Source organism: Parasteatoda tepidariorum, chromosome 6 (genome assembly GCF_982258835.1).
Source record: "Parasteatoda tepidariorum strain Cologne lab strain chromosome 6, Ptep-v5.0, whole genome shotgun sequence".
NCBI lineage: Eukaryota > Metazoa > Arthropoda > Arachnida > Araneae > Theridiidae > Parasteatoda > Parasteatoda tepidariorum.
The window spans coordinates 15,953,866-15,975,198 of record NC_141760.1 but is presented as its reverse complement, the minus strand read 5'-3'; the positions used below and the strand labels follow the sequence as shown (position 1 = coordinate 15,975,198).

At 28.9% G+C, this 21,333-nt stretch overlaps 1 protein-coding gene across 1 annotated transcript; it reads left to right on the top strand.

Moving 5' to 3' along the window:
- Positions 1 to 947: 947 nt before the first annotated feature.
- On the top strand, positions 948 to 19,146 carry LOC107450758 (ubiquitin-conjugating enzyme E2 Z). Its single transcript, XM_016066650.5, has 7 exons — positions 948 to 1,270; positions 8,191 to 8,263; positions 9,185 to 9,372; positions 10,937 to 11,048; positions 13,096 to 13,220; positions 14,875 to 14,965; positions 18,885 to 19,146. The coding sequence occupies exons 1-7, from the start codon at positions 1,098 to 1,100 to the stop codon at positions 19,023 to 19,025; spliced, it is 903 nt and encodes a 300-aa protein (XP_015922136.1). The 5' UTR covers positions 948 to 1,097; the 3' UTR covers positions 19,026 to 19,146.
- The last annotated feature ends 2,187 nt before the right edge of the window (positions 19,147 to 21,333 follow it).

The following is a 21,333-nucleotide window of genomic DNA, read 5'->3' as shown; positions in this document are numbered from 1 at the left end:
GTGGCGATAAAATTATTGTCAATGAAATTATCAACTCCTGTCAATAAAATTATTGTTACAATAATGAATTAATTAAATTAAACTTCAAGAACTTTTCTCAACTAGTTTTAAACTTTGCAGTTTACATTTTAAAGCATATGATTGTCATATTGAGAGAGAAGAAAAAAATTCTTATTATTTAATTCTATTATTATTTATTACAAATTCTTTTTTTTCATTTTACCTTATTTATTATTTTTTTCCTTTAATCAAAGGGAAAAAAATTTGGCACAGAATCCCATAATTATATTTTCGCGCGAAGTAAATATTATAAATACTCATAAATCAAAAAAAATAATTAAATGGATAAACCCATTTAACTTGAAAAAGGAGAAGAAAATTTTTGGTAATATATGTTAAGAAATGGACACTACTATAAAAAAAAATCCTTCCAAACAGGCTACACAGTCTAATCCCTTTAAACTCGTAGAAAATATTCAAGAGCAGCGGAAAAAGGGACAACCAATTTCTGAAATATTTCCCCTGTGGGGAATTAATCTTAGACTATGTCAACCTTCATTTATCAAAAGGTACCTCAAAATAGTATTGAGTTAACATTTCTTATATACTAGTGATTTGGTATTTAATATTTGTAGTGGTAGTTACGCCACACCCCCAACCCTGCTCATCCCCCCCTCCAACTTGGTCAAACAAGATTTTCAAAGGGATTAGTCAGACAAGTGATGAGTCAGACCAGTGACAAATGATTCAAACAGGATATTCAAATTTGGGGATTTTTCTGGTTTGCCACCAAACGATCAGAATGTCAAATGTTAAGAAGCAGAAACAACGATTAAGAAATAACGATGAAAACGATGACAATTACAGCGTATCAAATGTTAGGTGTATGTAGTTAAAAAATCTGGCAGCCAAGCAGCAGCCAATTTCGTCATATTTTGTTTTCTTTTGCTTAAAGGTTACAAGCGTCAATTAAAAACATCTTATTGATTTGTATGTAACTTCACAACCTATATGCTTCTGCTTTTCTCAATTGACATAGGAATGTGAAATTGTTAAATGTCAAATTAGTAATCGATCAGTTAAAATTTAATTTAAAAATGGCTGAGAGCTCAGAAGATAGTGAATTATTAGTCGTTAATGTATCAAATTCATCCACGTCCATGATCAGTGCTGCCTTTGGATTTACGGAGAGCATTAGATGGGATCCTACGATGAGTGTAGATTGGAGCAAAGAAACTCCATCACCACAATGCTTAATGAGAATTAAAAGGTATATCTATGCAAAAACTTCATTTAAAATATTCCTGATATAAATATAAGTATTGTTTGATAATTTTAATGTCAAGGTTATTGATTTTTCAGTACTTACGATATTGTTTGCTTTTGAATATTTGTCAACAATCTGGTAGACGAGATTACGTATTTTATCTAATTCCGTTTTTGTGTGAAATAACTTTCAAATTTTGGTTTATACTAATTTTGATGAATATTTCATAACTTTGACGTTAACGTCTGGATAGTGATTTTAAAAATGAATCCGTTTTATTATAAATTGAAAAAATAACGTCATCTAAACTAATTTATGTAACGTTTTGGATTAAGTTTTAAAATTCGGTTATTATTGTAAAAAAATAATGTTTAAATTGTTGAATCATATATGGGGATTGAATTCTAATTATACTAATAAATATTTAAATGAGCATTTTCAATTTTAACTTTATATTTTGATTATGAAGACATCTTTACTTATCCACAATTGGATAGGTCTGCGTCGATTTTTATGCGCATTAAGCAAAATAGCATGAACAATAAATTTGTTGCCCAAATTTCAAATTAAAATTTATGTGTTTACAAAAGAATGAAGGATTTACAATGGTATACTAATGCACACTTAAAATATTGAGTATGTTATTTATAAGAAGAAAAAAACTGAAATCTTATGTATCTTATAGCATTTTAAATACTAAATTGTTTCAAGGGATTCTAAGAAACTTTTTTTTTTAAACAAAAATTTATAACTTTTTAAAATAAAATATTCAGGTATTGTAGCTTTCTCTCTAATATATCTATAAAAATTAATTGATGAATTTTTATCTTGTGGAAGACACAAGATGCTTGTTATAATAAAAAGAATAAATGGAAATTAAGTCACTGTCTAAGTTTCATTTAATTTTTAGTTCATGTTTTGAATTTTTTTCTGTTATCAGTGTGAACAAATTTGTATAGTATTATGATTTTATTCAATTTTTTAATCTTTTAATAATAAATCTTTTATATTTCAAAACAGTTCTAACAAAAAATATTTATAATTCTTATAGGTTGGCATGATTTTATCACTTGATTTAAATCATGATTTGAATAACTTGAATTTTTTTATAAAAAGTCATTGACTTAAATCGATTGTAATTTTAAAAAAAAAAAAATATTAACAAAGAGAAGCTGAATTTTTTTTTTTACAAAAAATATTAATTTAATTTAAAAAATAATTTTATATAATTAAATTAATAAATGCATTATTAAGGGTGTGATTTTTAAAAAAAATCTGATTTCAGCGATAATAATGGCGTTTTTCTTGCTAATGAAAGGGTAATATAATGCATGTAAATTAATATAGTCATATGCATAGATTTCTTTCATTATTTAAAAAAAAGCATTGATTTTAAATGAGGAATATTTAAAAAAAAGTCAAATTTTTAAATATACTAATTGTTTAAATAATTATTAATTTATGTATAAAATATTTTTATACTATATGATTAATTTAAACATTATTTTGGGTAGAATTTTTTAAAAAGTCTTTTTACTTTAATAAAGGTTATTTCCTGAAAAAAAAAAAAGAAAATGATGTGCAGGTAAATTGTTAATACAGTGTTGCTATAGCACATGAATTTCGAATTTGTACTATAATTTTTGATAAGACCAGTCGGGAATGAATCTAGCACTTCCCATTTTGTAATATTTATAGTCATTATTCAAGCATTTTTATGTATTTTCATTTTTTTTTTCTTTATCAGGGCCCACACGAAAAACTTCAAATTATTAGCCAGTAATTTTGCCAAATATCATAAGTATTAGCTAATTTTTGAAATTTTTAGCAGAAGGTAAAACTTTTATTAACAATTTTTCGTGGTTGATTTTTTCCTGTAAAAAACTTCAAAATCAAAATACAAATTTACTATGAATTGAATTATTTTTTAAAATGCAAATTCAAACCAATAGTCAATTTGCAGTAATGGAGCAATGAATGGGAAAAAGTAGGAACATGTTGTGGTTAATTTTTAAATACTTCTTAGACTAGAGCTGTGATATAATCATCCCTCAACCATCACTGCTGGTAGAAACCTCCTCTTTTAGGGGCCTGTTACGGAGATGAGTCTTATTTTTCCAAAAACCTATATTCAGGAGGCAGTGAGTTTACTGCTTGCATATAACATTTCGCAATTCATATGCACATGATTTAAAAATCGCCCATAGTGAATTGATCGTATTAACAAAAATTTTAAAAAATTACTCTTTGTAATTTGTTATCTATTTTGAAGAAAATAAAGTTTGGTAAATCTTATTTTGTAATCTGTAAAATATTGCAATGCAAAAGATTTTCCTTTGTTCAAAATACTTTACTGGTATTTTAAGATAAAAAGATATTCTACATGGATGCATTTTAAAATTTTATCTAATTATGTAATAAAAATAATAATTTCTATATATTTCTATCAAAATTATAATAATTTCAATAAACTAAAAATAGATTTAACAAATTAAAAAGAATAGTCTTTGTCTTTTAATAACCTTGCAATTACGCAATAAATTCTATTAATTATCATAATGCTTGTGTAATGTCATATTTTTCAATTAATTCTTATATGCCTTGCAGGGTTTAAGCTGAGTCTAAAAATTCATTAGCAAAAAAGCTAAAATCTGAAAAAAAGTTTTAGCAAAATGCTAAAATGCCATTAGGCTTATAAAATTACTTTATATCAAACAAGTACTGTAAGTTATCTGACAAAGAATAGCTTAATGTACAAGACTATCAAAAACAATACCTATAACAAAAAAAAAACACATTTATTATTTATCAAAACATTTTGGTTTATAATTAACAATCTTCCTTTCTTTCATGTTTGCTCATTTTACAAATGCTTCTTGAAAGTTAAATGCACTTTCAGGGCCCTCAATATTAATCATTAACAAATTGTTTACATGGTTGATTAACAACCTGTTTCGAATATTAGTTTTAATCAAATTAAGGCAGCTAAAGCCCCTTTCACAGTCAACAGTGTGCATTGGTATTGTTGCACAATACTCTATAACAGAAGTTATTAATGGGTACTGTTCAGACACATCATTGGTATATAAAAATAAAAGTAATTCATTAAATGACATGTTTTTACATCGTTGCATTAAGATGTGTTTAAATAATCCCCATTCACAAAGTAATTCAGTTTCTGTAAACTGAAAATCTTTTCTGGGAGATTCCGAAAACAAATTGAAAATGCAACGGATTTCCTTTACACCATAATGCTGTAATTCTTCCGAACTATGGGGCATCCTGCTAGGTATAAATATATTGAACATTTCGATTTTATCCAAATCTCCCAATCTATCAGTAATATTTTCAATGATACAGTTTAAAAAATTGTGCATCAAATTACGGAATCTTTCCCTCTGTTTCAGTCCATCTAAAATTATATGGCCCTGAAACTCAAATTTTTCACTTTCCTTCTTAGGCACATCATCTAAAAAACTCATATAATGAGTGCCGGTGCCATTTTCTATTTCTTCTAAACTTGAAATACAAGCCTTCACACTTGATTGAACATATTCAAAATTTAAATTAGATTTTTGAAATATGAGGCTTAATTTATTAATGTTGAACATGATATCATTCATGTTGGCAGTGGTTGCTAAAAACAAAAAAGTAGTTATATTTTTTAACAACCCTTAAGCAACAGGACGTTTGTCTTCCATTAAAACACTAACAAGAGCTTGCCAGTTGCAATCCAGAGGTGTAACTGAATTCCCCAAATCCTTGAGCAAAAATGCGAAAATGCTTTGTTGAATTTTAGCATTTTTGAGGTGTCTTTTCGCATTTTGCGAAAAAAGCTACCGTAGCGGAAACCCTGATGCCTTGTAAAATTTTTCATGAAAAGTTTTACAGATGCCATTCTTAGTTGGCAATTATGTCAATTGGATGTTTTTTGATAGTCTTTGAACTGATTTCAACTAGCAATGTAACTATCAAATTATTTGCATTGGTTGCTGTGGTCTACACATATTAGAAAATACTACAATTATTTAACTATGTAAAATTGATAAACATATTTATATTCTTTTTTCTTTGTCAACTAAGCATTGTGCTCTAAAAATATACAATTTCTGTTTAAATCTCGTTGACACATATTTTAGCATACTTAGTATATTACTGAGTAGGTCCTTGAAAGTCATTGAATAGTTCTTGAATTTCGTTTTAAAAATTGAGGGAAACCCTGTGTGAAGAACTGGGGTTCGATCCTCAGTGGCGGCTTGAAACCCATCCAACATTGATGGGTACCAGCTTATCTGAGAGGTAAAAGTGGCCTACACACAATGCTAACCACATTGCCACAATCACGCCATTGGTCACAAAATTTTGTAGCCTTAATCACCATGACCCCCCTAGCTCACTCTAGGTGTTAAGGTAATGCTTGAATTATTTTAATTAAAAATGTATATGTATGTGTATCAGGGATCTGTCTAGGTCAGTGTTTCCCAGCGTGGGGCCATCGCCCCACCGGGGTGGGGGGGCAATTTGATTGTACAGGGGGGCAATTCAAAAATGGACTTGACATGAGTTTAAACCTTTTGTTCTGGGTCATTTAAATGCAATGCGAGATTTCGGTGACAAAATCGAAAGAAAAAAGCAAATTCTTAAATAATTGCGGTCAATAAATATTATGTGACTTAGGGATTTTTTAAGCGGCAAACCTGAAATGAAGTATCTGTTTACAGTCGATGGTAAAGCATTTGTGAGTTATTTAGCCAATATCTTTGAAAAACTGAATATATTAAATAAGAAACTTCAAGGAACAAATAAAACTCTTGTTGATGCAAAAGCGGAGATATTTGGTTTCATTACCCTTATTGAGTTATGTCAGAAATATATTAACAACAAAAACTTTGAACAGTTTCGTTGGCTCCAAAAATGCGAAGTAAATGATACCGCTTTACTTGTTATTGTCTATCATCTGAAAATTCTATCGGCTGATTTAAAAGAAAGATATTCTGATTTAAAACAAATTTATTTTCCAACATGGATGTTGCAGTCCATGTTAGTGGATTTGTCTGATATATCAAATATATCAAGAAAAACTTGCAGAAATGCAAAATGATGAGTCAGTTAAAACTTTATTTAATAAGAAAGGAGTGATGGCATGGCTTCGTGAGGAAACAGAAAACAAATATCCAAATTCAATCAAATGTGCAAGAAAACTATTTTTACCAATTCCATCTTCATATTTAGCTGAATGTGGATTTAGTGCTGTAAATAATTTTATTGGTCAAAAAAAAGAAATTGTCTGGATATAACACAACGGGGAGACTAGAGACTGAAGCTAACCAAATTGGAACCTAAGATAAAATCTACGTGCAGCAAGCATCAAGGGCAAGAATCTCACTAAATTAAAATATTAAATTATTATAGAAAAATCTTTATAAAGACTTAATCTGTATAAGGAATCTTAAAATTATTTCGAATTTGAATTTTAGTTTTTCATTATATGTTCTTCAGTGTTTTCATCATAGAAAAAAAATGGGTGAGAATTTCTCACCCTTTCTCAAAAACAGGGTGAGATTTCAAAAAGTTAAGTGAGATTTCTAAAAACTAAAAAAACACAAGAACTCTTGAAAAAAAATCATTTCTTTAATTATAATACATTTTTAACGGCTTCTATTTTTTAAAGCATTGAGTATTTTTGGTGCATCATCATAGAAGATTTTGCATTTACAAGGTATTTGTCCATCTTACATTAGCACATAAAAAATTTGAACGTCTTACATGAAGAAACCTTACCTACAGTAAACACGTGGTTACAAAGAAATGTGTTCTGAAAGGGGTTCCATGGTTGTGTTCTGTTGTTCGAAAAGGTTCTGAACAATGCTGGTAAATAGGGAAGCTAGATAACGGGGCAAATGTCGAAAATAATGAAAGATCCAGGAAGAAAAGTGAAATGGATTTTATTTTAAATGGTGTAATTCGAAGCTTTTTCCAAAATGCGAGAAATTCGCGAATTTTGAAATTGATTTATAGAATGTGCGAATTTCTTGCGGTAATCATTTTTTAATGCGAGAAAAGAAAAAAATATGTGAGATTCTCGCGCTGTAGTGAAAACACTGTTCTTTGTTCTAAAAATTTACTTACTTTGTTTCGCTAGCAATTTCCTAAGTTTCTTAAGTGAACAATTCGATTTTTTAATATTAAAAATTATGTATATGTTACATAGGGGGGCATAAGAATTTTAGAAAGGCTTAGGTGGGGGATGGTACTAAAAAGGTTGGGAAACACTGATCTAGGTTTTTCTGAGAGGTACCTATTTTGTGAAAATTTAGACATAATTTGTGAAAAATTTAAAATTATATTAAACGATCAACACAAAAATATGGTAAAAGTATGGATTTATCGTTTCTTAAGGGATACAAAAATAAAATTTTAAGAAAAAGTTTTTTGTGAAACTGCCGTTTTTCCTAAAGTTGAATTTGTGAAGGTTACGCTAAACGGTAATAAATGCGACCTGGACAGACCCCTGTGTATATATATAATTTATGAAAAAGTAGAAGAATCAGCTATTTACTTTAATTTAGTTGTTGTCTATTTATTTATGCTGATGTTTTTTTTTTTTTTTAATTTTTTTTTTTTGTTGCCTAATTTGAGTGTAAGCTAGAATAAAATTCTTCTTTCAATTTTGATAAAATTTAAATATTCAAAACCTTTAAAAAGCATATCTCTAAGAACTCTTCCAAAGCACAAAACATTAAATAATGTCATTTCTTAGTAACAATGAATGACAAAAAAGCATTGAATTTGAAATGTATTACAAATTGGCATTATTTATATTTTCTTGGTGATTACTGTTAAATCACCTAACATTTTGTTTGTTAAAAATGATGAATGTTTTGTTTGATGATTGACCCAATTATTTCACTTTAATTTTACAGAGACATAATGACCATTTATAATGAGCCTCCACCTGGTATGTTTATTGTTCCTGATGAAAGTGACATGACTTTAGTAAGAGATTTACCTTTCTTTCATATATTACTGTGAATGACAGAAATGGGTGGTTGTTGACTTCCACAAGTGAATGTTGACAATCACATGGTAGCTTTGGTAAATGTCCGAAATATATACTATGTCTAGTTAAGTGCCACTGCCCGGTATGCCCTACACTGATGTTTTTGTTAAAGTCTAGTGCCACTGCTCGGTATGCATTTAATCGGTACTGCGAATACTAATGATTCTCCTAATCTATCCTCAGCAGATTAAAATATCGAATAAATATAATAATATCAAATCGGATATAACAAATATTTCAGGCATTCACCAAAGCGACTGTGTGATTCTTGACGTTCTTTGGTGAAAGTCGACACGCTCTTGATTTCGGTCATTCAATCTATTTTTAATTTGTTTGCTTCTTATTTTTGTTTTATGTTGATTTTTATCTGAATGACAATTTAATACTGATTCTAGTAACTCATTCATTTATGTAGTATAAGGGTTTATAACACAACTAACACTTAAAAAAAGAAATTAAATCCAGTTTTACTGCACACAAAAAAGAGTGATCATCTCAATAACTATTGATCTAATGATCTGATTTTCACATATTCGAACGTTATTTTAAATTTTTTTTTCCAGGGCTTTCACTTAAATATGCTAATTTATAAAAGCAAATCTTAAATTGTGAAATAAGACACAAAAATAGTTTTTCTCTGAATAAAAATAAATTGTTTTATGTTAATTAAGAGAAAGTCTAATTTTCTCTTTGTATCTGATATAATTCTAACTTAAAATATGGTCTGTACAAATTAATTAGCATATTTAAAGTTTGACCTTTGAAGCATTGGGAAACTCCAATCATTAGATCAGAAGCTATTTAGTTTTCTCTTAAGTATTTTTTGCCTGTCGTTTAAATGCTTTTGTGTGTTCCAGATCCATGCCTTACTCACTGGTTCATTTGATACCCCTTATGAAGGCGGTTTCTTCTACTTGTTGATGCGCTGCCCACCTGATTACCCTATAAGGCCACCCCGAGTGAAGATTATGACTACTGGCGAAGGAAAAGTTCGTTTCAATCCAAATCTATATAAGAATGGGAAAGTGTGTCTAAGTATTTTGGGGTTCGTTTTAATTTAATACTTTTTCATCAATTATTTATGATAATAGTCTATTTCTAAAGTTATTTTTTAAAAGTTATTTAAAAAAAAATGTATCCACCAATAAATGTTTCTAAATTTGTTGCCAAAAAATTTTTTCACTTTTATTTGACCTTTATGAGTTATAGTAATGCTTATAAGTCAGGAATCTAATTGTCAGTAAAAATAGAGTGTGATTGAAGGTCTCAGTGTATAATACACTCAAGTATGGGTAATAACACATTTTTTACTTTATTCCTAGAATTTAATACTAAAAAAAAATCATATAGTTCAAATTTGCATGTGCATTTGACCTTTTTAATATGAGATTAAAAAGGTTTCTGATACAGTCTTTCTAAAGAAAACAAATGGGAATGTTTTTCTATACTTCATTCACTATTTATGCGTTAGCATCTTAAAGTTTATCCTCTCAAAGACTTTTTTGTAGAAAACTGTATTCAGTGGTGCAGATGTTTTTTTACATTTAAGAGTCACTCCTTGTTAATGATTTATTGTGGTTGTAGCATTTTTCAAGAATTTGATGTAGATGATTCTGTTTGTTTATTTTCAATCAAGCTACTGTATTGTTTCTGTAAATATTTAATCAAGCAATAAAGTATGAATTCTGAAGAATTGAGGTGCCTCAATCCCACCCATCTGCAGCTCAACGACTAATCACTTATCTGGGAAGTTGTTGATTGCTGTTTGTCACAAAATTGTGAACCTACTTTGTGCTGTTGTAGGAATGCTTTTTTAATATTTTGAATCAAATGCTATGTCTCAAAAATTGCATTGAATAGAGCATTCTCAAAATGTCTGTCTTATTAAAAAGGAAGAAAAAAAAAATAACTGCTGAATATTTATGTTAATAAGTAATGTGGTTCCAATCATGAAATTGATTTTTTTAATTTTATATATCTCTTGTTCAAAAAGAAAGTATGTTATTCAAATTTTTAGGTATTTCTAATTTTTTTTCTCAATGTCCTTTCAACTTCAATTTATCAAAGTTTAACTGACAACAGATGCATCAATGATAACATTTTATTACAATTTAAGTATTTTGTATGATGAGTAATATAATTCAACCCATTGTACTTATTGTAAAAATGTATTTAGATTGGATTTATTTGGAAAAGTATAATTTTTATGAGCTGGTTTTAAATTTAAATCATGTGTAATTTCATATAATGATTGGCATGTTTTTCAAAATGTTACTACATCATATTCCAAGTTTTTTCTCCCTTTTTAATGTTTATTTTACTTTGTTCTATTTAGAGTTTTTAGAAAAATAACCTCTTAGGTAGTTATAACACTTTTCTTTGCTATGTTTTCCTGTTAATAAAAAGTAATGTGGAATGAAATGTTTCCTAATTATCCAAAAATAAATATAAAATCTTGCCTATTCTTTTTAAATAATTCCTCTACAGCAAATAATACAGTGGAAATATTACAGCCTGTAAAGTTAGATGTTCTTTGTATTTAATTTAGAAATCTTTTAACGTAAATATTTTACTCTTGTTTTTGATTTTTGCATAATTCTTCTCTTTAGAACATGGTCTGGTCCTTCCTGGAGTCCTGCACAAAGTCTGTCCACTGTTCTGCTCTCTATTCAGTCTCTCATGAATGAAAAGCCATATTTCAATGAACCAGGTTTCGAAAAAGTATGTTTCTCATCTATTCATTCTTCCTTTGTCTGTGTTCAATTTTTTTGTTTCAATGTTTGTTTGAACATAATAATTATAATAATAAAAAGAAACAATAATATTAAAATAAAGGTAATTACAATGTTTAATTTTTTACTTTTGACACAAAGTTTTTATGAAAAAATAAATCAATGTTTTACAAACAGTTGTGCTCGTTTAAAGTAAACTCGACACATACATGCATTAAAGAAATACTTAAGTCTATACAAGTCTTACTTCAAGTGCGTTGAGATTACTCTATACAGTATTCGACCCGGTTCTGTTGCGGTTCGCATTATAATGTTTGTGTTGAAAATATCTTTTTATTACAGATTGGTAAAAAATCTCTCAAAAGTTAAATAAATTCCAAAATAAACAAATAAAATGCATGTTTTAATTTGTGATAAAAAGTATTAAGAACAATGCTAAGGTTTCACTAATATCTCCTAATCAAATATTAGAATAATAATTTATACAGAAATCGTAATTCTGTAAAAAGTCGAAATAATCCTTTGAAACCAAAACTAATAGCTAGTCCTTTTATTTCTGAATTTAATTTAATAAACTAAAAATCAATTGCTATTGCATCAAAAAAATTATTTCCTATCCAAATTAACTCCTTAATGTAATTAAATGAACTACTTTGTCATAAAAATTTGACACTAAACATACATCACTTATTGTTTAATGGGAAACGCCATATGAAGGATTCACTTCAAAACTATGCTTGTAACGCTGAGAGGCAGGGTGACATTATGATTTTCGTTGTCACTAACGCCGTCTATTATTTTTAATTTCCTTACAATTGTCTTGTGCCAAGACAATTGTTATATATAATTTTGTAAATATATAATCCTTGAGTTGTAAATATAAAATTTTTACAAAAAAAATATTTTTTTTCTGATATTGTTTTGGGGGTTGGAGAAAGTTTGAGAGAATCTCAAAATTACAAGTGACATTTCAATTTGAATACAGATAAATGACAATACTAGAGACAAATGACAATACTTTTTGTGAAATAAGTGAATCACGACACTGGCCATTTTTTAAAATTTTATATTCTACTATATTCACATTAACTATTAAGTCATAAATACTTTCAGTGGATCATTGTATCGAAGGTTATTTAAAAATCTTCGGTAAAATGCTGTTTTCTTAGATTTTGACCATAAAAATACAGCAGTGAACTACAAAGGTACATATTTCTATGAATACATATCAGTGAGTAGTACCAAAAAATAAGCATGTGTGATGCATATTTGCCATGACCTTGAAACTAAACTTAAAGTAGCAAGAAACTGAAATGTTGTACATTTTTTGAGGTCATTTACTACTTTTGCTAAAAATGAGACAAATATATTATTTGCTGGAAAAGAAACCTTACGTATGGCAGAAACAAAATCAATTAACAGTCAGTTCATCAATGAGCCAAAAGATTAAAATAGTGCAATTTTCAAATATTAAAAAATTAATTTTAGTATCAAAAAATTATTTGTCATATCTTGTTAAAAAGTCATTTTTATACTGGACAAGCTTATATGATTTGCCTTGTTCCATATGACTGCTTATTTGCAAGTATGCAACACACAAAAATGAACGTCGCATGAAAAAATATAGTTCCTGATGCATATTAACAATGTGTACACATATTAGCAGTTCTCTATGTGTTTCTATCAATATCCATCACAGTAATGATGCATTCCTGTGATTGGCTTTAGGGGTACATAAACTTGTGATGGACAAAGTTTATGTACTCACAAAGTCAACAGAAATCCGTCACTTCTGTTGTGATGGATGTGGATGGAAACATGAAAAGAACTGTTGAGATGTGGGTTGGGTGAACACACTGAGCATTTTTAATAGGTATCAGAAACTGGATGAGTGTATGTATCTTTCCGTGTGTCGCCCATCTTTGTGCACTGTACCCTCGTAATTAAACGGTCATTTGGAACTAGGCGAGTTCTATAGGCTTATCCTGTATTTATAAAACTCAATGTGGGATGACTTTGTGAAATGATATTTGCAGGAGAGAAATCCAGGTGACAGTGCTAGATACAACCAAATCATTAAACATGAAACCTTAAGAGTCGCAGTCTGTGATATGTTGGATGGCAATACGGGCGACTCCAGAAATTGTCCTCAAGCTTTGAGGTGATAAATTCTTTTTTTTTTTTTAAAAACTTACTTAGACTAGTAATCTTTAATTACAATTAGTATTATTGTTTAACGCTGTCTGTCATCACCATAGAAAAATGAAGAAAAAAACTGCAATTGATATAATTTCAGTTAAAGCTTATTTTTATACATTAGGTGTATAAAAGTACCTTTGGGGTTAAAAAAATAAGAACTCATTAAATTAGTATTGACAACACAACAGAACTTAGACACATTCAGACACTTAGATTGATTCAAGAAGAAGATCACAATACCCACACGTGTGACCTAGGACGTCGGTGCCAGCTGGACGTTTATAAGCAAAATGGAGTGTTAAAGTTGAGCTAAGTTTCTCCACATAAGTTGGAATGTTAATTAATTAAATACAGCTCTTTATCACACATCAAATTTATTGAAATGTAATTCTTTTTCGTCTATGTCTTTTGCTAAACTTAGAATTATTATCTGTTTATATATTTTTTTTGTAACCATGATATATTTTTGTTTTGTGTATCTAGCAACTTCAATGAATAATCAGTTTGTTTATTTTCTACGTGGCTTCATGTCTGTCTTTGCGTTAAAACAACCCATCGGGATTGAGATGCCCACACTATGCAATTTTATTTTATTTTATAACCGTCGTTGAACAGTCGACCCAATTTTATGGGTTCACGACTACTAATGTTCAACTCCATAGCCTTGTAATTTTAAATCCAATCCAGAAGACAAGGACACTCCTGGGAGAAATTTGCCTTTGTGGAGGACTTTTTGATGGAGCTAACTCGCATTTGCGTTACATGGAGAGGAAGACCACAAGAACCTCCCACAGTTAGCCTGGCGGCAAGGGGACTCTAACCCATGATCTGTCTACCACTGAAGATATTTATCGTCAGCACTGTGGTTGGTGCAAGCCGGATGCAGAATTCGTATAAACTGGGATTCGAACCCAGTTCGCCGCATTGGAAGGCGAACGCTCTATCCCCTGAGCCATCAAGACTCCCACTATGTCACTTGCAAGTATCCCAATAATTGCTTCCAAATGGGCAAATTCAAAAATTTTAATGATTTTTTTAGTATTGAATTCTAAAATTGTTCCTCGCATCTGCTATTCAAAACTCTTAGCAAAAGCAGTTCCTGACTTATAGGAGAGACACACACCATACAAAACTGTATTATTTTTTACTTTAGATAAAGTGAGTATATTTTACAGAAAAGAATTTTACTCTTTATAAACATTTGAAGATTTCATAGTACTTTTTAATCCTGAATAAGTGAATATCAAAACAATTTCTTAATATCGGTTCTGTAATTCAAGATTACAGTCACATTGTTACACTTGATTGCATACAATTTTTAAATGAAAGTTTTTTTTTAATTTATTAATTATTATTATTTTTAGATACTCGAGAAAAAGGTACTCCCTGTTCTCATTTCAATTAAATAATTTTGAAGAAATTTATGAAAAATAATTGTTAAAGGGGAATATTTGAAAAGTTATAACTGAAGCATGAAGTTTGATAACATAAAGCAAATATCTTATTAGATTGGCTTTTAAAGAAAAAAAATTTACTTGTCATTATTATTTTTTTTAACAAAAAACTTTATTGTATCTTATTGCTCAAATAGCAGTACTAATTTTTTTTATTTGTAGAGATGTAATGGAGAAGTCTTTTCCTGAATTTTATGACTACTATGAGTCTTGTGCCAAGGCAAACTTGCATTTAACCAAACAACACATGCTAGTAAGTGCAACATTTTTGTTCTGTTCTCCATATGGCGGTGGGTCAAAAAATGGATATCTTTAATGAGAGACTAATAATTAGAAAAAAAATTAGTTTTACTTTGACATCCAGAATTTGGTTTTTACGTGTTTAGTTCACGCATGACCTTCAAGGTTTGAGGAAAATATATAGAAAAATATTAAATTTCAATATTTTTTTTTATAGAAATACAAATATTATTCATTTTTATTCTAAGACCATGAAGGTGCTTCATTTTAGTATTTCCAAGCATCTTTAAAAAAAACTGTACATTATTGTACAATTTTGAGATAGCTTTTTTTGACCCACCCTAATATATATAAACAGTGAAGCTACACGTTTCAGACACTGGTGCGAAACATATGCCTCTCATATTTTTAATTCCCTGTGATTCTACTATTAGTAAACCAATTATGCATCTTAAGATGCTCCCGTAACTAGACAATTATTTATGCTTCAAAACAATATTTTTTGCCCTTTCAAACTAGGCACAATTTCAAACCAGGCACCAGGATTTAAAAAAACCAAACAAACTACTTCTGTTTTAAATATCAAGGAAAAAAATGCGATTCACCACCATTTTTAAAGCATGTAAATTTTTTTGCCTTATTCATAACTAAACATATTGTTAAGCTGATTCACTGCTAAAATATCAATCATTCTCCTTCCTTTATCTCTGCTGTAACGAATATTTGAAGAAACAGTTTTTTTGTATAGAAACACATTTATCAGGGCTCCCATGGGTCAGGGAGTAGTCAGAGAATTTTATTTTGACTCTAAAAAGCAGGCAATAGTCAGGGAAAATTGCAATTTTTTTACAAAAAGCTAGAAAATTCCAGTATCATACCTGGAAAATAACCAGTCTCAGAATCACCAGTAACACCAATCAGTTATTGAGATTAGAATTAAATGATTCCAGCATCTTTTACAAATATTTGCTGCGAAAATGTGACATTTTAGCGATGCTTTCATCCTTTTCTGATGTTATCTATTTATTTTTAAATTTATTATTTATCTAAATTTGACGTAATAAAAAATCAAAGTTTTCTGATTTTTTTATTAATCAGAAAACTTTGATTTTTGATTTTGAAAACTTTGATGAAAAAATTCTTAGTACAGTAGAGAACCGATTATCCGGAACGATCGGGACTATTGCTATTCCGGATAACTGATTTTTCCGGTTTTCTGAATCGCTACAAAAAGCCGTTTTTTTTAGTGTTAAACTCAACTAAAAAAAAAAAAAATTGGAAATAATCTTAAAAATAAGAAAAAACAATGAGGTAATACACTAATGATTATTTTTGAAATGATGGTAAGGTAAACATCTTTCAAAAAAGAAGGAAAAATCCTAAAATCTTATAAGGAAAAAAAAAAAAATTTTAAAAATTGCGGGAAAATTTATCGAATTTTGTTCCGGTTTTTTGGTTTTCCGGTTTTCTGATTTCCGGATAACGGGTTCTGTACTGTATATATAAAATAGGGTCTGAATTTTCATTGAAATTTTCTTGATATCCCTGGAAAAGTCAAGGAATTTTTTTCTGAAATTGAGTGGGTATCCCTGTTTATGGACACAACATCCAATAAAGCAAAAATAAATTGAGATACCCTTAAGGAGTTAGTATAAACTTTGCAAGAATAAATGTAAGGGGTTAGTATAAATCTTAAATGTAAAAAACTATTCTCAACAAAAAATTTACTCTCCAACTCATCAACAAATTCCAAAAATTTTCTCTTTTTTTTGATCTTGTTATTTGTTTTTTATTCATGCCTGTGTTAGCCAGATATTCTTAAGACTTTATCCTGCAAAGAAAGGCGATGAAAAGATACTGCTCTTGCCAAATATTTTTAACAAGCGGCATTTTTTGATCTTCTTCTAAGTTATATTTATGAAGTTATACTTCTTCTAAGTTATAGTTATATATATGAGTTCGTATTTATATAAATCAAACGTTTATTCAGACATTTGAAAGATGATCGATTGTGAATTCAACAATTCCCTTTCAAGTATGCATTGCTTCTTTTTTTTCTGTTCATTACAAGAGGTTAACCTTGTAATGAATGTTAAGGAGGTATTACCACGATTCTTATCAAGTGAAACCCATTGAGGCTGGTAAACTTAAAGTGCCTTTTTGGTTTCCAATTTAAATGCAGGGTGCGTAGCGTTTTTAAAAAGTCCTTAATTCCTATTTTCGTTTTTTAAAAGCCCTTAAAGGTGCATTTTTTATTAGGTGTATTTAAAAAGTTCTTAATTTTCCCTTTTCCAAAATGAGATTTTTCTTCACTATGTCGATTTTCGCTGCATATTATGCAAAAGCGTGATTTTCTCAGTGTTCTATTCTATGTTTTCACAATTCATTCAACCACAATCTATTTTGGTATACTCTCGATCCATAGCGTATGAAAGTGCCAATCATTTTACATGCTTGATGAAATACTTGCCAGTCCGCTTGTGTTTACTCAGCTGAGTTTGGTGAGATTATTGCAGTCTCGTGCATTTTGCAAGATATTCTTAATTTCAGGCTTCAATTCCTTCCTCTGATATCGAATCGAAAAATCTCTTTGACTAATGTAATCAAGAAAAAGAGTTCTCTGTCAGAAACTAGTTATTTTATCATGATCTTGTAAAGTCTTTGAAAATTATTTTGGATTTTGTTAATGTATATAAACTGAACTCAGTGGCACAACAGCTCATAGAGGGCCAAGGCCTACTGTGCCTATCTGTTTTCTTGACCTTGGGCTCTGGGGTGCAGGAGCAGGTTTTCCGGTTATGTGGTCAGCTGAATGTGGAACCCCAAGTGTTTAGTGCTTAAAAATATTTTTTGAGTGCTTATTTTTTGTTGAAACATTTGGCTGTTAACATCTGTGTAAATAAGAAAAACATATTCATTTCTCTGTAGCTACATTATGTATTTGTATTAAACTTTTACATATATTCTTTTTGTAAAGTTCAAATAAATATTATTGTAAATTATATCTATATCATTTCAATTATTTTATAAACAACTTACGGCATTAAATACTTATCATTATACTCTTCCCTTAAACGAACAATTCTCGTAAGTGGACAATTTTATCGATCCCAAGAGTGTCCGATTAACTGAGGTGTCACTGTATAGATATATTTTTGAAGGTTGTTAATTTTCATTTCTACTTCTCTGCAGGGAATAAGTAATGATTTGACAGGAATGCCACTCTCTTTCTGGAAAACAATAAAAACCTGGTATTATTCGGAAATCTGAAAAACATGGCACTCTTAAGGAAATATACTGTCCATTCTGGAAATTCTTTTAATGTTAACAGTATAACCATCACCTTCTAATTCATCTAAATTTGTTTTATATAAATAATCATATTTTATTCAGTGATGTTATTTAGTTTTGTTATTTCCAAGTTCAATTGAATCAGGCATTTTTTTCTACAGCTGTTAATTCTACAGCCAATTAATAATTTTTGATGACAAAAATTATTAAAACTCTTTCTGAATTAATATGCAAATTCTTGGTATACATATATATAAATTTTTAAAATGCGTTGTCATAAATTGTGTGAATGCCTCCAGTTTTATTTTGGAAATCTCAGGCAATTTGGGTTATTCTGAAAAGTGGCAACTATGGCTGTACTTTTTTTAAAATTTAGGCTATCTTATAAAAATTTAGTACCTTAACTATAACATTTGATAGTTAAGCAAATCAAGCCTTTCGCTCTGAAATGTTTTTGTTTTATATTATTTATTAGCAAAAATTTCAACTGTGCTTCAGTTTTTGTAATAAACTTTTAATGCTGATGAAAAATTTATATGTGATTTTTGTGTCAAAATCTAAGGTAATCTTACCTTATTTAAAACCATTATAAAATTACTTGATATTTGAAAAAAAAAACTAAATTGCCTTCTAATCTTTAGGATCCGTTTGGTGAGAAGCGTGGAAGTTTCGATTATTGCAGCATTTTACAGAGGCTTCAAAACATTAAGGCCAAACTGGAAGCAAAGAAACCGTTTCCCTCGGAAGCCGAATCTCAATCCGATAGTTCCGATTCCTCTTGAACTCTGGTCGTGCACAAACAGATGTTTAGTTTTATTTTGTGTCATACATATATATATATGCAGTATAAATTGTACAGTAAATAATAATTATTATGTATAAATAAACCTGGTTTTTTATAAACATTTGTGTGCTCATTCGAACAAGAGTTTTTAAAACTATTATTGATTTAAGTCAAAAAGTACCTTTATGTAGTAGTAATAAGTAAATATATCTACATCAATATTTTTTATATGTTCTGCATATTTAACAGGATTATTACTGATAATCCTGTTAATGGCTTCATATATATTTTATTGATATTAAAATTAAGAGAGGAGAGAAAAAAACTGAATTTAAAATTTGTTACCATTAGCTGTATGTAAAACAATTTGAAGTTCTATTATACATAAATAAATACTTCAATCATAACTATTTCATGTTTATTTAAATTCTAATGCTTTGTAAACATGACCTGTTAAATATATTGCTAGTACATTTAAATAACGATTGAAGGCTTGATCTGCCAAGTGTAATTAAATATCGTGGATTTTTTTTGTTATAGACGAAAAAGAGAAATAATCGTTTAGAGAGAAACTTAAAAAATCGCCATGCTGTTATTGTTGCTAATTATGCTTTAATAATTTTAGTAATAGGAACTACTAATATTATGGTGATTTGTGCAGCTTTAATATGTACCAAATATAGGTATAAAATATTATATTAGAATATTTGGTACCTTTGTCGAAATTCATGAGTTAGTCTTGAGTAACAGCATCATGCCAAGTGAATAATTATTCTTTATTTCGATGGGATGAATTGTTAAATATGTGCTTATTCTCATAATGTAAAGCCCCCTGAAGGGCAATAAGTTATAATAAATAAAAGGATTATTTCAGTTTTATTAAATGCATCAGTATATTAATTTTCAGTTATGTGCATGACTTCTCCCAACAATGATTTATTGACTATTTTCTTGTTTTCACTGCGTACAAAGAACGAGAATTCAGCTAGTGCAAAAATACTTCTCAAATCAAGTACCAGGGTTGCCACTCTACGGAGTAAACTTGGAAAATACAGGGGAATTAAAAATAACAGGGAGTTTTTAGTTTTTCCTTTCAAACTGGGAAAATACAGGGAATTATGCACCTTTTAAAAGTGGTGACTACTCCAAGAGCAATCTATGGGGTATTCAAGGATATCTCAGCTTATACTAAATTATTTCATTAAGTTTATTTCCAGCAATAAATTATAGTTAGTACTCGTATAGTAAGCCTTATATAGCTCACTCAGGAGCACAGTGATTGTGTGTTTTCTTGTAATATAATATGTACAGGGAATTTGTTTTCCAGATTTGAGTGGCAACCCTGAGTAAGAAAACTTAAGTGCCATCATTGGTTGTAAGCGAAGAACATTCTGCTAGATCTGTGTAAAAAGAATGTAGTGCAGATTAGGAATTTGTAAACAGCTTATTGATATTCCTATAAATTTTTTATAAGATCTTAAAATAGATACTAACATTTTCTTTTTCTAAGCTATTGAAAAAGTCAAGAGGAGAATAGAGATGATTAATAAAACACCACATGAAGGGCATGAGCATTTTTATTGGTAAACAAACTACATACTAGCCAACAAATTCGCTGTTCAAAAATGGATGGATGGATTTGCAATGGGAAAATTACAGACAAATTTAAAATCAATAAATAATAATCAGCATTACAGATCTCACCGCCTATGTATGAGGAATAAATTTTTTTAACACCTAAAAGAATATAGGTATTTGCTAAAAAGTTTTATTATTCTTAAGATAATTTCAAATAGATAACTTAAAAATACATAATAAAAACTCTAAAAATTGAATAGCTAAAATAACTATTATCAAATTTCTTCTATCGAAAACTATTAGTTATTTAAAATGAAACAGGAAGATGCTTCTAGATCATAAAACACAAATTATATACCATTATCAATTCCGTTTAAATAAATCAAATCAACCTAAAGAAAACAATATTTATTTATAGATAATGTGTGATAATAAAAACCTGTCCAACATATATAGTATTTTGCTTAAATAGTAGACACAGTACATACATTTAAATCACAATTACTTATGTACCAATATCAGTAAATTACTTTTTATGTCTTCTTCAAGAATTGGGAATCAATTTTTTTTAAACAAAAAAATAAATAAAACAAACAATTGCAAAAAATATAATTATTTAAAAAAATGGAAATGAATTTTAATTTTAAATATTACTTTTTAAGATTTTAAAAACAAAAATTATCCTCTTGTCATGTTAAAAATTATCCTCTTGCTAATGTCAGTAACTT